Genomic DNA, 17,706 nt, shown 5'->3' with positions numbered 1-17,706 from the left:
GAAAGGTTGTGGGTTTGACTTCCTGTCATACCTATGTCGGGGGAGCATATGAGAGGCAACTGATCGATGCTTCTCTCTGATCTTTCTCTCTCTCACTCTCTCACTCTCTCTCTCTCTTTCTCTTTCTCTCCCCGCCTTCTCCCCTCTCCTCACCTCCTCTTCTTCCTCTCTTCCCCTTTTCCTCCTCCAGTACCCCTCTCTGAAAATCAATAAACATATCCTTGGGTGAAGATTAAAAAAAATAATAATGCTATGTTACATAATATTATGAATTATTTGCTATTGAATAATAATTCAGTTAATTTTACTGGTCACAAATCAATAACTCTCCCAAAATATCTTATTAGGATCAGTGTTTATTTGTTTACAAATAAATACTTTCAAACTATGCCAGGGTGAAAATGGTTTATTTTTATCCTCTTCTCACAATTTAAATAGAAATACCTTATAGAAAATTTGAAAATATTCAGAAAATAGGAAATAATAGGAGCGGAGAAAAGTATTTTTAATATTTTTGTTGTTTTTTTGCTTTATTTTTAAACAAAGTGTGATCATACCCTATATACTGTTTTGATTTCTTTTCCCCCATATAACAGAATATCATGAACGTTTTCTCATTTTATGTGTATTTTGAAGATAATTCCATTGTATAATTTATTAACTTTTCCTTCATTGATAGTCATTTTGTTTTCTAGTTTTTCATATTTATAAATCACAAAGCCTTAAATATCTTTGTCCTTAAATCTATCTGAATTTTTAGTTACATTCATAGTTTAGATTATTAAATTGGTGGATCAGGTAGTATAAACATTTTTGTTACTGTTGTTCATCCTCTCACCCTAGGATATTTTTTTCCATTGAATTTTAGAGAGAGTGGAAGGAAGGGAGGGAGTGGAAGAGAGAGAGAAACATCGATGTGAAGTAGACACCTGGATTGGTTGCCTCTCATACATCCCTGGATTGGGGCCAGGGATTGGATCTGCAACCCAGGCACATGCCTTTGACTGGAATTGAACCAGAGACCCTTTGGTGTGAGGGCCAACGCTCCAACCACGCAGCCACATTGGCCACAGCTAGTGTAAACATTTTTAAGGCACAAGTTGCCAGATTGCATTCCAGGAGAGTTGTACGAATTTATAACTCTCATTAGCAGTGTTTAAATATTTTTTCCCACCACCCGTTCTCTAGCATTACATATTAAAAATTTTTTAAAATATATTTTTATTGATTTGAGAGAGAGAGAGAGAGAGATAGAAACATCAATGATGAGAGAGAATCATCTATTGGCTGCCTCCTGCACTCCCCACACTGGGGATTGAGCCTGCAATCCCGGCCTGTGCCTTGACGGAATCAAATTGTGACTTCCTGGTTCATAGATCGACGCTCAACCACTGAGTCATGCTGGCTGGGCAACATATTAAAATTTTAAAAATTCTTTAATCTGAAACCTAGCTATTAATAGACTCAAGAGGGATAGCAACAAATAGCAATGTGTACAAAAAGTGTGGTGTTTATGGTATAGTTGGAAAATTGAACATCCATTGGATATTTGGTGATAAGCAATTGAAAAATTTTTAGATGTGAAATTAATACTATAAATATGTTAAGAGTTACTTTTTGGGAGCACTATTCTGAAATACTTAGGGAAGAAATAATTTAATATTGGAAATTTGCTTCACAATAAATGGGAAGGAGGGAAGAGGGTAAGAGTAGAGATGAAACAAGATGGGCCATCAGTTGATAATTGCTGAACTGAATGATAGGGCATGGGGACTCGTTATACTATTCTGTCTACTTTTGTATGTTTAAATTGTTTTCAAAATACAAAATTTTCAAATCTTAAAATTGGATATTTTCATATAAGTTGAGACAATAAGATGGCCCTGTAGATTTAGTCCTTTTAACAATGTAATTCTTTTCAGTGAAGATACTCAATTGTATATTTCGTGCTTCTTATGCAGCCAACATGCAGACATGTACCTTTTGCTTCTTCCTTTTAAGTTTGTCTGTTCCAGTATTGAACATGCTGCTGAATGAACTGCTGTGCGTCAGCAAAGTTCCTCCTGGGACCAAGCATGTAGACATGGATCTGGCCACTTTACCTCCAACCACTGCCATGGCTATACTTCTCTACAATAGATGGTAAAAAAAAGAAAAATTTCTTTTTTTCAGAGTACGTTTATTAAAGCTGGGGACAGTGAAACAAGAAAGGGCTTAGGATAGACGAAGCAACAGGCGAGAGCCTATGCAGGATGGCTTTGTTTCTTTAAAAATGTTAGAGGAAAGAAATGAAACTGGGCGGGGCTGCTTTGGCTCGCTGAGAAGTCAGAGAAAAGGGGGCCTTGGAGACAGGATCGGGGTAAGCCCCCTGCTGCTGCCCATGGCTCCCGTGGTTTCAAGTCTCGTAGGGACCCTTAAAGTTGAGGAGATGCATGCCTCTGGGGAAAAGAAGGGGAAGGGAAAGGCGCAGGTGTGCTTCCAGGATGGAGAGCATAATGGTAACTTTTCTTACAAACCTAACGTGTGTTGGGCAGCCTCCATTTAATTCCACTCTAGCTTCCAGGTGTGTGCATTTAAGGGTTCCTTATACTTCATAGCTCTCCCAGAGGATCTTGGGAAGTGAGTTTGATGGAAAAATCTTGTGACTGCATAGATGGAAAGCATTCTGATTTTAAAAAATTGTGGATGATTTAGAAAGTTTTTATGTCAATTCACACTCCCGGTAATTTATAATATGAATCTTCTAAGGAATACTTGAAAAAATAATTAAAGTGACATTTATAAGGTATTAAATTTTCTTTTTCCTGTGTTTTCTTCAGGGCAATTAGGACAATCGTTCAAAGTAGTTTTCCTGTCAAACAGGCAAAACCTGGACCTCCTCAATTAAGTGTGTAAGTTGGCAGATATAACTCTTACCTGGCACTTTTTTCATATGATCCTTACTTGGAAATTTTTTCATCAGATTAAAAAAAAATTGCAAATCTTTAATAACCTCTACATAAGTGACAGAGCGAAAATTGGAGGGCAAGAGGCCTTCCTCAGAAGCTGAAGTTGGAGGAGTTAGAGAATCATGTAGTGTTCTGCGTATTTAGCGTAGAGAGCTCTGAAAGAGAAGGGGAGTGCTTTGTGAATTGTGCCTTTCATCTTAAGTATTAGCTGACCTTCAAAATACTATGATTTTTTTCATTTAATTAAATTTACATGAAGATATATTTGTTTTTATGGGGGGAACTATTTTAATATATGTAAATATTATTTTAGAGTACAAAAGTTACTACAAAAGTTTGATCATATCTGGAATTTTAAGCCTAATTCTTAAATCCCAGGTGGCAGCTTATTAAAATTTGGAGCTAGAGAGCATAGATTCTAACTTGAAATAAATAAGCTTTTGCTGCCAGTAAGTTTTATTCTTTAATTGAGGTGTTTTTTTTTAATGTGAAGCATATGAGAAAATAATGGTAAAAGAACATTTTAATTCAATTTTTGTTTTTTTAAGCATGAAAAGAAATAGCTTGAAAATATTTTTATTAAAATATAATCTTGTTTTCAAGGATGATGCTTTTAAGTTTTGAATGTTCAGTTCTTGGAGTAACATTTGATACTCTGCAATTATTTCTCTTTTAGTATGAATCAGATGCAACAGGAGAAAGAGCTAACAGAAAATATTTTGAAAGTGGTGAGTGTTGGCATCAGTTATACTTTAACATTCTGGGACACATTTAGAGCATATTTAGATGCTTCTCCTAACCTTAGGTATGTGAGAGTTGGCAAAGTCTAGGTGCAGTGACATTTAGGTTTTCACTGTTTGAACACCGCTTGCTAATATGGTAACTTGTACAGATTTTCATTGTTAATTGATAGAGTGCTTTGCTACCATTCTGTTGTCGAATATTTCATAATACTTTAGCAGATATGATATCTTCATATACTCTAAAAATTTTACGATAAACATTATATTTTTAAGTTACTTTTGTAGTTGAAAAAATACAACAGATATTTTTTCAATTGATCTAGTAATATAAAAGTAGAAATGTGGGAATTGCCATAATTTAAAAATGATCTCTAATTCTGTATTTAGCACCTAAAAAAATTTTTTTTTAATTTTAAGGTAACTATTTCAACAAATTTAATTGCATTCCTATTGTGTTAAAAAGTTTTTTTAATAGCTTAGTACACTAAGCTACTAAGTATCCTGTAAATGTATTTTGATTAGTCCATTGCTGCCATTTTTGTATTTTAATAATTTGTTTATTGAATTTTTATAGCTAAAAGAACAAGCTTCTGATTCTATTTTGGTACTAGAGGCAGCCCTTAAGTTGAACAAGGATCTTTATGTCCATACAATGAGAACATTAGATTTATTGGCCATGGAGCCAGGCATGGTAAATGGAGAAACCGAGAGTTCTACAGCTGGATTGAAAATCAAAACCGAGGAGATGCAGTGTCAGGTATTTATTTCAGTATTTAATTAGTGCATGTCAAATTTTTGGAAATCTTAGAGACCATTCCAGTATTATTTTGTTGTTGTTAATCCTCACCCAAGGATATTTTTCCATTGATTTTTTTAGAGAGTGGAAGGGATGGGGAGAAGCAGAGAGAAAGAAACATCAATGTGAGAGAGACGTATTGCTTGGTTGGCTCCTGCATGTGCTGCAACCAGGGACTAAGGCTGAGTATTGAGCCTGCAACCGAGGTACCAGCATGGAAGCTGGCACCCTTTAGTCTGCTGGCTGATGCTCTATGTATTGAGCCAAACTGGCTAGGGCTTTTGAAAATATGTATATTTTTATTGATTTTAGAGAGAGGAAAGGAGAGGGAGAAAGAGAAACATCGATGGGAGACAATCACCAATTGGCTGACTCCTGCACGCCTCTTACTGGGGATTGAGCCTGCTACGTGGGCATTTGATCTGATCGAGGATCGAACCGTGACCTTCTCGTTTATAGGTTGATGTTCAACCACTGAGCCACTTTGGCTGGGCAATCATGTTAGACTTAAAAAAAAAAAAAGTAGGCCTTATTTACTTATATTGTTATTTTTAACATACTTTTATTGATTTTAGAGAGAAAGGGAGACAGAGAAACATCAGTGTGAGAAAGAAACATTGATGGGTTGACTCCTGCGCCCCCACTGGGGACTGAGCCCGCAACCCGGATATATGCTCTGACCGGATATCGAACCCTGACCTCCTGGTTGATAGGTCGATGCTCAACCACTGACCACACCAGCGGGGCCCCCTCCTCACACTTTTGGAGCGATTCCCCAGTATCTCTTCCCCTCTTCTATTTTAGAAGAACTCTCTACCATCTGAGACTTGGTGGGAGGAGGCAGAGCTTGCTTCTAGTAATAGAGCTGAAATTACAAAAAATGAGCTTTCTCTAGCCTTACCTGCTTGGGGGCAAGAATGTCACACGGACACATACATTTAGTTTAGACTGCATCAAGAGCTAGAATGTCAGTGAAGTGGGGATGATAGAGAATCCATTGTGATGATGAGTAGCAGCAACAGTGATAGTAAAATCTAGTTTGCAGGGTCAGTACTAGTACAGGCATATGTAGCTCCTGCTTTCAGTGTTTCTAGCACTGGTGGCTGAGGCTGATAGGAGCTGTGGAGTCTAGTGTTGAGGTGGCTGCTGCAATGGTCTCTCATTAGACCGGTATGGTTCTTGTCCTGACTGCGTGCCTCCCTTGCCCCTTTGTTTAATTCTGTAGGCCACCTGAAATCTTACCGGTAAATCTATTTTCCGCTTCGTCAGAGTTGGTTTCTGTTGCTTGTAATGAAGGTCATTAATTCACTTCTCGTTGAAATGTTTTTTTCTTATGGATGTACCTGTATTTTGCTGAGATAAAGATAATTTTGGATTTTGTCAACTTTTAAGTACATGAAAAATTACTAAGTAAATTGGTGTTCATTACCATTTTAGGTGTGTTATGATTTGGGTGCAGCATACTTCCAGCAAGGCTCTACAAATTCAGCTGTCTATGAAAATGCCAGAGAAAAATTTTTTAGAACCAAAGAACTAATTGCAGAGGTAAATACGGTCATACCAGGCACATAATATTCAATCCTTTACAATATTGTACATTTTTTGGCTTTAATATTTTTGATAAACGGTGTTTATTGTAGTAGTAACTCTGCCAAGTTCAAAAAAAACACTGAAAACGGTTGTTAAAAATCTATACCACTACTGCCTGGAAATAACCCCTGTTGTCATTTTAACTTCTTCTGGTTTTTATTCTTTATGTATGTATTTATATAGTTAAGCTTATTCTGTATATACTACTTTGTGTCTTGCTTAAATCTTGAATAGACATTTAAAATGTGTTCTATTCTGTGATTTGCTTCATTTCCTGATGTTAGGGTATTTAGGTTGTTTACTGGTTTTATTTATTACAAAGCAGCAATTTTATATCTCCAAGCATAAATTTTTCTTTGGATTTTAGTTGCTTTCAAGTTAAATTCTTGCAGGTAGTAATTGCCACTTCCAGTGGTTATTTATTTATTTGTCCTAATCCTCACCCGAGGACATGCTTAGAGAGAGGAGACGGGAGAGGGAGAAGGAGAGAGAGAAACAAACACTGATTGGTTGCCTTCTGTAAGAACCCAAACCTGGGTGTGTGCCCTGACCGGGAATCAAACTGACAACCGTTTAGTGCACAGGAGGACACTCAACCAACTGAGCCACTCGGGGCCCACTGTTTTTTATAGGCTGTAAACCAACTTGCTTTGCCAGGTACCTTTCTCTAAGAGTACTCTAATCAGCAGTGACGTTTCTTTTTTAAATTGCTAATTTGGTGAGTGAAATATAGTACCTTTATAAATTTTGTGTTTTCTTAGTTCTTAATAAGGATAAACTTTTTCAAGTGTTTATCATTTGCATTTTTCTTTTTATGATTCAGACAACTGAAATTTGAAGTGTATAACTGTTTTTGTATGCCTGGTGCCTAGAACATGTCCCACTTCAGACTTCTTTCATCACCAGAGAAAACAAATTTAAATTCTCCAGAGATCTATGTTAATTCTAATCTGGGCTTACTGGGAATCCCCATTTTACTTTGCCTGGGGTACTCATCAAATTTCTAATTTTATGGCATTTAGGGAGAGTAATTTAAAGCTTTAAATTTAAAAAAATGTCTTTAAAACAATTTTTCTGTTTTGGTAGAAGCATTCCTGTTCTTTCTAGTTGAGTGAAGATTGAGCTTCCTCTGTTCTCCCCCTGTAATCTTCTGCCAAGTATTATGTATTTTTAAATATTTTAAGTTTCTAACAACATTTACTCTGTTAATCAAATTCTTAATTGTCATACCTACTTAGAGTGATAATGTCTACCTGTATGTTCGCCTGAAAACTCTAAACCAGGAGTCAGCAAACTTTTTTGTAAAGGGCCACATAGTAGATACTTTAGCTTTTGTGCACCTTACATAGTATTTGTTGCATATTCTCATTTGTTGTTTTTTTCCCTTTAAGACCCAAAGAATTATTCTTAGCTCAAGGGTTCTACAAAAATAGGCTGCAGGCTAGATTTGGCCCATGAGCAGTCATTTTTCTGACCCCTGTTCTAAACTTTTAACCTGTATATTTTTTATGTTTCCTCCAGCCCTGAATTTTTCTTTAACATTTTCTTGTATTGTTCAGATGCACTAAGTGGGTGTTAGACTATTGTTTCTGTTACATTGATGGATAATGATATATACCTCTTACTTTACAGATAGGTTCATTATCTCTTCATTGTACCATAGATGAGAAGCGGCTAGCTGGCTATTGTCAAGCATGTGATGTTCTCGTACCTTCTTCTGATATTACATCTCAACAGTTAACTCCATATAGTCAAGTCCATATTTGTTTGAGATCTGGCAATTATCAGGTAAGTCTTATGATGGAGTTGCATTAGTGTAGTTGAAAAATTTTGGAAGCTAGATAGAACTGAATTTGAATCCTGGCACTATCATTTAGTATGTGTCTGATTTGTGGCAAATCAGACTGTGAGATTGGCCTATAAAATAGTGGTAGTAATTATCCAATTTCATAGGCTTCTTGTGAGAATTAAATGAGAAGTTACTGCTTATAAACTCTGAGGCAAAGCACTATATAGATGCTGACTATTATTGACACGATCCTTTCTTGAAGTTACACAGTTTTCCCATTTTAAGTGAATTCTGTAAGAAACTTTATATGCAGGACTTTTAACTTTTAAAATTACAGGTAGAGAACTTTTAGTGTTATGTAGCCTAAAGTTTTTTTAAAATTTTCAATTACAGTTGACATTCAGTATTGTATTCATTTCAGCTGTACAGCACAGTGATTACACATTTATATAACCTACAAAGTGATTCCCCCAATAAATCATGCACACACCTGACACCATGTATAGTTATTAGAATATTATTGAGTGTATTCCTTAAGCTATACTTTACATCCCATAACTATTTTATAACTGTCTGTCTGTACTTCTTAATCCCTTCACCTTTGTCACCCAAGCCCCTCCCATCTGGCTATCATTTGTATGCCTGGTGTCTAGAAAATGTCTCACCAGAGGAAAGCAGACCGAAATGTTCTCTGTATCTATGAGTTTGCTTCTGTCTTGCTCGTTTATTTATTTTGTTTTTTAGATGCCATATATAAGTGAAATCATATGGTATTTGTCTTTCTCTGACTTATTTCATTTAGCATATACCCTCTATATAGAGACTAAAGTTTTGGGTCTGATTTGAAAGTATAACCTTGTAGCCTAGCCTTACTATAGCCACTGCAAATACTAAGACTGGAGGAGAAAGTGAGCGGCAGTTTTGATAGTTTTGGATGGTACGTTGCATGAGGGAGGGAGCATCTGAGATCTTGTTCCCCGGCAAGTGTTGTCAATTGGCTCAAATATCTCTTACACAAATTTTCATTCATAAATAAGTGTAACATTTTGTGATTTTTCCTCAATGTGTATTTTTACTATAGAAAGACTTATTTTAAAAATTTATTTTTAAATTTAATATTTTCGGGGGAAAGGCTTTATTTTGGGGGGGGCATGGGAGACTTTAAAAGTAAAGAAACTTTGCCATGATTTTTGAAATGGATGCAATTTTATGTCTGTGTTCTAGGAGGTAATAAAGATTTTCATTGAAGATAACTTAACCTTCGGTTTACCCGTCCAGTTCCGACAGTCAGTACTGAGAGAACTCTTTCAGAAAGCTCAACAGGGGTAAGTAAGTAAATCAAAGAATTACTTTTTGATTTTTGAATAAAAGAGCAAGTGTGCATTTCAGGTTTATCTGAAACACACCTCCAAAGTACCTATAAGCCTGTGACAATACTTTCACTTTTGTTAGAATATAGAAATTAACATAGTCAGAGGAACCCTTAAATCAGGGGTCCTCAAACTACGGCCCGCAGGCCACATGCAAATACAAATATTGTATTTGTTCCCATTTTGTTTTTTTACTTCAAAATAAGATATGTACAGTGTGCATAGGAATTTGTTCATAGTTTTTTTTTAAACTATAGTCCGGCCCTCCAACGGTCTGAGGGACAGTGAACTGGCCCCCTGTTTAAAAAGTTTGAGGACCCCTGCCTTAAATGTTCTATTAAAAAGTGCTTGGGAAAAAAAGATTATACAAAGCAGAATTCAATTCTGTTACCTAATTTGTAACTAAATTGTCCCTTAATAAACTCAAAACTTTTCTGTTATGCTTTCCCCCCTGACTTGGGTATTTACTAGTGTGCCTGCATATCCTAAAATCTTAATCTCTCAAGAATAAATGGCTCATTCTTGTGAATTTAGTTTTGTAATATATACCTTTTTTCATTTAAAAAAATATTAGTGCATCTACTTTTGTATTCTACAGAAATGAAGCTCTAGATGAAATCTGTTTTAAAGTCTGTGCCTGTAACACAGTCCGTGATATATTGGAAGGTAGAACAATTAGTGTTCAATTTAACCAGCTATTTCTTAGACCTAATAAAGAGAAAATAGACTTTCTCCTTGAGGTAAGACATTATTTCCCCTTTTGACTTACAGTTTTGCTTTAAGACCAGTGATGTCTTAGTTGCCAAATCCAGTGCCCTCTTTTCTGTCTTCATCTGACCTGATAATTGATAACTACTGACAGACGACACTCGCGCTTCCCTCTTTCCTATTTCTCCTACATTATTGGATTTTCCTGGGTCCTTCATTGGCTTCTATTTTACTCTCCCTTTAGTGTTTCTGTTTTACAAAAGTTTTGTCCTTGGCTCTTTCATCTTCTCAGGTCATTTTTTATTCTCAAAGTGTCAGGCACCTTTTCTATCACCTGTTTACTAAAAACTCTCAAATCACACCATTAACCTCCTCTCATGTCAGTTCTAGAGTCTGTGCTTCTACGGGATCTTTCAGCCTCTTTATTTTATTGTTATAATGTAATAGACATTGAGAGAAGTACATAAAGCGTAAGTAACACCACTTAGTTCCAAAGTGCACCATTACCAACACTGTAAAAGTCCTTATGCTCCTTCCAGATCCTCTCTGCCTCTCTGAGGAAATCGCTGTCCTGCCTTCGATGATAATCCTTTCCTTGCTTTTCTTCAGAGTTGTATCACCTTTATATGCACCCTTAAAGAATATTCTTTAATTTTCCTGTTTTGAGCTTTTATATAAATGAAATCATACAAAATGTATTCACTTTCTTTGACTAAACATATATTTGTGAGATTTTTTTTTTCAAGTTGTTTAATGCAGATACAGGTTTTTGTTGTTCTTTTAATCCTCACTTGATAATTTTTCCATTGATTTTTTTTTTGGGAGAGTGGATGGGGGGGAGAGAAACATCGAATGTGTGAAAGACAGATTGATTGGTTGCCTCCTGCATGTACCCCACACTCTCCTGCGATTGCGAATGGGGCCAGAGATCCACCCTGCAACTGAGGTACATAATTTTTAAAAAAATATATTTTATTGATTTTTTTTACAGAGAGGAAGGGAGAGAGAATTAGAAACATCGATGAGAGAGAAACATCAATCAGCTGCCTCCTGCACACCCCCTGCTGGGGATGTGCCCGCAACCAAGATACATGCCCTTGACCGGAATTGAACCTGGGACCCTTCAGTCCGCAGGCCGAAGCTCTATCCACTGAGCCAAACCAGTTAGGGCGAGGTACATAATCTTGACTGGGAATGGAACCCGCACCCTGAGCAAAATCTGCCAGGACCAGATACAAGTTTTTGTGTGTGTGTTTTTTCACATTGCTGAAAGGTGGTTTTTTCCAAGGTGGAATTAATTTTAATCCTACATTTTATATATCCAGCATACTATCATTTCAACATAAAATTAGTGTAAAAAGTTGAGAGATTTTACAATCTTTTTCATACTAAGTTTTTGAAATCTGTATTTTTCACTTCGAGATCTCAGTCTGTACTAGTCATATTTCAAATAATCAGTAGCTGTATGACTTCTGTATTGCACAGTGCAGATCTACAATGTGGCAGGTGGCACGTGTTTTAATACTAATAGTGAAATATGTTCCATGCCTGTAAGGTGTTTTAACATGATATGACAATGCCACAATTTATTCATTCTTATGATAAACATTTGTATTGTTTATAGTTTTTTGCTATCATGCTGCTTGGAATACATACTATTTGTCTGTTTATACAGTTAGAGGAAGTGTATATGAAATCTTACTTTTATAATATCAAAGTTTTTTTGCCACCAGCATGCATGAGAATTCTCATTGGTCAGCATCTTGGGATTTTTTTATTTGCCTGTCAGATCATTGTATAATGGTATCTCACTGAGTTTTAAATTTCCATTCCCCTCTAAGGAATTTACCAGCTTTTCATTTACTTTTTGCTCACATAGATTTCGTCTTTTGAGGTATCTTTTTCAAGTGGTATGCCTTATTTTTCTATTGGATTTTATGTTTTTTGCAGACATTTTGGGTGGTTCTTTATAGCCTTTGTCTTTTACCATGTTTATATATTTCAGGTATCTTCTTTGAGTTTGACTTCTCTTTTAACTTTCTTTTTATTGTTTTAGAAGCTCTTAATTTTAATATAAAGTTTATAAAGGTTTCATGATTGCTGTGTCTTATTTAAGAAAGCTTTTCCTATCCTATAGTCATGAAGATAGTCTCATAGTTTATTTTCTAAAAGCTTATAGCATACCCTTCCTTTCACATTTGGGTCTTTAATCCATCTATAATTGATATTTTTGGTGTCACATGAAGTAGGGGGTCCAATACCTTTTTTTTTTTTTCCTTATATGACTGTTGGTTTGTTCCTGTACCATTTACTGAATGGTCCATTTTTTTTTCTTCCAATCCCGAGTGCTGCCTTTATAGAACTCCCAAGTGTGTATGGCCTGTTTCTGGGCTCTATTCTGTACCACTTTTCTATTTGCCTATACATATGTCAGTATTCCTATGTCTTGATATCTAAAGCACAAATGTTGTTTTGCAAAGTTGTATTGGCATGCTTGTCCTTTGCATTTTGTTGTAAATAGTAGATTCAGATTGTCAAGTTTTACAAATAAGCCTGATGGATTTTTCTTTGGAGTTAGTTTACATTTAAAAACCAAGAAGAATTAGTAATTTTTATAATATTGAGTATTCAAATCCATGAACTGGTGTAGCTATTGATTTATTAAAAGGCTTACGAAATTTTTAAAAATATGTTTTTTATTGATTTAAGAGAGAGGTATGGAGAGGGAGGGAGGGATAGAAACATCAATGATAAGAGAGAATCATTGATCAGCTTAGGCATTTTTTAAATGTCCTTCAGAGCTTTTTAGTTTTTCCATAGAGGTCTTTTTTGTTTTTTCAAATATGCATTTAAAAGTAGTTTATGAATTGGTACAGAGCTAGAGTTGTATAATGATTTTGTTTCCAACTACTTTGCTAGACTCTTAAAAAATTCTCTTAGCCCTAGCTGATTTGGCTCAGTGGATAGAGTGTTGGCCTGCGGACTGAAGGGTCCCAGGTTCCATTCCGACCAAGGGCACATGTCTGGGTTGTGGGCTCATCCCCAGTAGGGGGCGTGCAGAAAGCAGCCAATCAGTGATTCTCATCATTGATGTTTCTATCTCTCTCCTTTCCCTTCCTCTCTGAAATCAATAAGGAAATATATATTTTTTAAAGTTCTATTAATTTATCTGTGAGTTTGTTTTTCTGAACAGTCTCATTTGTAAATAACGCATTTTGCTTTTCCCCTCTTCTAACCTTTTCATTTTTATTTCTTTTTAATTGTTCTTACTGCGCTGACTGTGACTAGTACAATGTTCAGTATAAGGGGCTCTGGTGCGCTTCCTGGTCTCATTCTCAGTTCAGAGGAAAAGCTTGCACTGTTTCACCATGTGGAATGATGATAATTTTGTTTTTCCTGTAGCTCTTCCTTATGTGATTAAGGATGTTTTCATCTATCCTTAGTTCACTAAGGGCTCTTTTTAAAAAATCATGAATGATTTTTAGATTTTATCAAATGTTTTCTCTATGTCTATTACAGTCTTGTAATTTTATTTTTCTCTTCTAATCCATTAATGTGGTGAAGTATATTAATTGTGTTAAACTATCTTTGGAACAACCAATTAGGTCATGATTTTTCAAAATCTTAATTGACATGATTAGCATAACTGCTTCAGGTGTATGTCGTGATTTTTAAAAAATATATATTGCTTGATTTGGTTGGCTAATACTTTAAGATTGTTACACATTTTTGTGCAAGACTGATGCATTTGCTTTTTTTTGGTCTTGCTTTTGATTTTGGTTTCATTGTCATGCTTACCTTATAAATGCACTAGAGACCCGGTGCACGAATTTGTGCATGGGTGGGGTCCCTCGGCCTGGCCAGCAATTGGGGCTGATCAGGGCCATCTTGCCCAGTCCCGATCGGGGCCAGCTGGCTGGGGGGATGGACCGTGGGAGGCTGGCTATGGGAGCGCACTGACCACCAGGGGGCAGCTCTTGCATTGAGTGTCTGCCCCCTGGTGGTCAGTGCGCATCATAGCGATGGGTCGATCGGTCGTTCAGTCACTTAGGCTTTTATATGTAGAGATTGGAAAAGTTAGTGTAAAAATGGAACTCATTGCTTCTTTTGATGTTTGATAGAATTTCAGAAATGAAGTATTTGGGACTAGAGGCTTTTTTGTGAGAAGATTTTTGGCTGTGGGTCCATTTTATCAGTGATTGTAGAGCTATTCTTCCTTAATAGTTTTAAGAAGTTATTTTCTAAGAATTTGTTTATATCATCTAAATTTTTGTGTTAGTATTAAAGTTTTTATTACCTTTATAATGTTATAACATTTATAGATATGTTCCTTCTTGTTTTTAATGAGGCTTTTAAAAAAATTGAGGTGAATTCACGAAACGTATATTACATTACTTACCAGAAGTTAACAAATCTTCCCTAAATTGTTCCATGACACATGTACAATGCCTCTCTAAATGTGAATAAATAATCTGATATGAAAAGACACTCAAGTGTTACTTATCATAAGATCTTACATATGACAGCAAATTTAATACTAGTTTTAATATATATATTTTTTGTTAATCCTCATCTGAGGATATTTTTCCATTGATTCTTAGAGACAGCAGAAGGGAGGGAGAGAGACACAGAGATAGAGAAACATCAATGTGAGAGAGATACATCGATTGGTTGCCTCCTGCACGTGCCCTGACCAGGCCTGGGGATCAAGCTTGCACCCAAGGTACATGCCCTTGACCGAAATTAAACCCAGGATCCTTCAGTCTGCAGGCTGATGCTCAACCACTGAGCCACACCGGCCAGGCCACTTAATGTTTTCATTGTTCATTCATGTGGTAGCATGTGTCAATACTTTAATCCAGCGGTTGCCAACCTTTCAGACCTCACGGACCACCAGTTGGCGACCTCTGCTGTAAACATTTTAATGGCTGAATAATATTCCATTGAATAGGTATACTATTTAATGTCTCATTTGTGTGTCCATTCATTTGGGTATGCTATCCATTATACATTTGTGTCTCTTCAGTTGATATACTTCTTCAGAGTTGTTTCCACTTTTTTGCTGTTATGAACATTGCAGCTACCAACATTCTATATCTTATTAGAGAATATTAGATAGTTTCTTGAGGTTAGAGACTTTTATACTAATTATGTCCTATTTTGGCTTGTAAATAATGTATGGGAGGAATCCTAATGAATAATCTCAGAATAATATTAGAATATTCATAGATAAATAATATTTTTATAACTGGTTTCTGTAATTCTTTATTTTTATTATTTGCTAAACCTTGGTTAAATTTTTTAAGCATTAGTTTTATAGCTATTAGTTTAGCTATTACTGATACTTCTTTGCAACTAAGATGAATCTTCTCTTGCTTTTCTGACAGTAGCTACTGGTTCTTATAGTTTATCACTACATATAATTGGTAACAATTTATAAATTATGGGAGAACTTTATACCGTGCTAAATAGACTATTCTTAATATCTGCAGTTATTGAAATGATTAGATTTTACTCCTTCTCCCCATTGTGGATTTTAATTTTTTGATATCATCTTTTAATTTAACCAAATTTGTGATTGACATATGGCTGAAAAAGGAAAATTCAGTTGTTTTCAAATTGTAACTTTTCATACCTAGTGTATATTTTTTAAAGCCCATACTCAAATGAAAATACTCAAACTTCTAGGTATGTTCAAGATCAATAAACTTAGAAAAACCTTCAGATTCTTTGAAAGAAAACATGGCTTCTTTTCTAAAGTAAGTACCTTTCTTTTTTTCTTTTCCTTAACTTTGAACTTAGTCCTGTGAGGAAAGAACCTTTTATTACTTTTTGTATTTGAACTGCATATCTTATAAACAGGCAGTAACTGATATTTGAGAACCAGATATGGTTGAGATCAGTGCAGCCTCACAGAACTTATGATTGTATAGTTACTCTTATATTGTCATTGATATCACAATTTTAAATAAGGACCAAAGTGAAATTTTAAAATCTATTTCAAAATATTGTTAATGCAGTTTATGAAATGGTGATTTGTTAAATGGTTTGTTAACAAAAATTGGTTAATATTGTTTTTCCCAAACTAAATCATGACCTTTTTTGTTTTATAATATTTCTTACTGATGTAGGAATGTGTGTCTGGGGTTGGAAGATCTGCAGTATGTTTTCATGATTTCTTCACATGAGCTTTTCATTACATTGTTGAAAGATGAAGAACGAAAGCTACTTGTTGATCAGATGAGGAAGAGATCCCCTAGAGTAAACCTGTGCATTAAACCTATGACTTCATTTTATGACATCCCAGGTGAGCTCTCCAGTCTGCTAGCTAATGTTGGCACATTTTGCCCCTCAGTGTATTTGAGGATGCCCCCTTAATTGTTTTAATTTGCCCTGATGTTGGTAATTAATAAAAATCTACCTGTCTTCTGTTGTTATATTTCTATCTAGGCAGTTAAGTGCTGAGACTTTGCTGAGTCTGTGGTTAGTGGTGAATTAGGTCTAGATACAGAAGAGATTGTAGCTAGGGAAATAGACCAAGGTAGCTCTGCTGCCAATGTGTTCTTGGGAGGTAACAAAAGAGTTTGGGAAGGGACTGGTAAAATGTGCTAAGACCATAAGTAATACAGGCTTCCATGCATTTCAGCCTATATTTCTGTGATACTACCTGTTGGCTAAACATTTAGCTTTGGCAATACTACTGTCTTTTTTGCCTTATTTATGTGATTTCCTTCAATTTTTGCCCTTAATTTATAAATGTAACTAGAAAATAAAGTCCTGTAATTAATAAAAAAAAAAATAAGCTTCAAAACTTAGTATGGGTGAGGTAGAGAATTCAGTTGGCTTAACAAAAAGGCAAAATTTTAGCAGCTTTGAAGCTCACTGGATTTAAACTGATTTACTGTTGTAAAGGAAATGAATAACACTAACACATAAAATGCTCGAAATTGAGGACTGTCTCACAGGTTAGTTGTAATTAAGGGTTTTAATGATCATTTCATGATTCTTTTAGAAGGCAATATTTCCTCCTCCTCTTCCTCTTCCTTCAGAAAACACACATTTTAAATATTTGTTATTTAAAATTATTATTCAAAATTAACCTTTCATTTATATGTGCTTTTGTTAACACATTATGTTAAAAAAGTAGGAGACTATCTACATAAGTTAGTTTTTATCCATATATACCACATAGTTCTTTTCATGAACCACTTACTGATTTTTACCTTTGTTTATATTTTCATCATCTTTATCAAATGAATTTTTAAATGCAGACATAATACAAATTGTATTAGGTTTTCTCTGAGGATAAAGCAAATACGTAAATTACATTATGTTGGTGAATCAGTTCTGAAGGTGAGAGCTGTTTTTGAAATAGATATACTAAGAATAAAAACCCCATAGATATAATACTTACATACACAATTTCAATAAATTATCACTCATACTTACATGATTATTTACACCCTTGAATTAAATCATTATTAAAATAGGAATCTCTTCCTTTCTTAGCCTCAGCAAGTGTCAATATTGGCCAGTTGGAGCATCAGCTGATATTGTCAGTGGATCCCTGGAGGATTCGGCAGATTTTAATTGAATTACATGGTATGACATCAGAGCGCCAATTCTGGACAGTATCCAATAAGGTAAGAAACCCTCTGTCAAGAACAGGTAATAAAATTACCCTTGTTTTCTAATGTAATTTAATCGGAGACTTGTTACCTGTTTTGAGAATGAAGACTTCTTTTATTTGCCAACAGTTTAG

The 17,706-nt window shown here is 35.2% G+C and overlaps 1 protein-coding gene across 3 annotated transcripts in view; it reads left to right on the top strand.

The window, feature by feature from the left end:
- Positions 1-17,706, top strand: part of INTS8 (integrator complex subunit 8) — a 40,216-nt gene that overhangs the window by 2,454 nt on the left and 20,056 nt on the right. Inside the window, exons 3-13 of one of the 3 annotated variants that reach the window (XM_006102188.3) lie at positions 2,002-2,142; positions 2,820-2,891; positions 3,625-3,676; positions 4,266-4,448; positions 5,925-6,032; positions 7,710-7,865; positions 9,091-9,191; positions 9,835-9,976; positions 15,633-15,703; positions 16,076-16,251; positions 17,454-17,587. In XM_006102188.3, the coding sequence (XP_006102250.1) occupies positions 2,002-2,142; positions 2,820-2,891; positions 3,625-3,676; positions 4,266-4,448; positions 5,925-6,032; positions 7,710-7,865; positions 9,091-9,191; positions 9,835-9,976; positions 15,633-15,703; positions 16,076-16,251; positions 17,454-17,587 (1,336 nt within the window). The remainder of the gene's footprint in view (positions 1-2,001; positions 2,143-2,819; positions 2,892-3,624; positions 3,677-4,265; positions 4,449-5,924; positions 6,033-7,709; positions 7,866-9,090; positions 9,192-9,834; positions 9,977-15,632; positions 15,704-16,075; positions 16,252-17,453; positions 17,588-17,706) is intronic. The other 2 variants (XM_023743602.1, XM_023743603.1) reach the window with 2 other exon arrangements.

The sequence above is a fragment of the Myotis lucifugus genome, unplaced genomic scaffold, assembly GCF_000147115.1.
Source record: "Myotis lucifugus unplaced genomic scaffold, Myoluc2.0 scaffold_403, whole genome shotgun sequence".
NCBI classification, from domain to species: domain Eukaryota; kingdom Metazoa; phylum Chordata; class Mammalia; order Chiroptera; family Vespertilionidae; genus Myotis; species Myotis lucifugus.
This window is presented reverse-complemented; position numbering and strand designations above follow the sequence as displayed.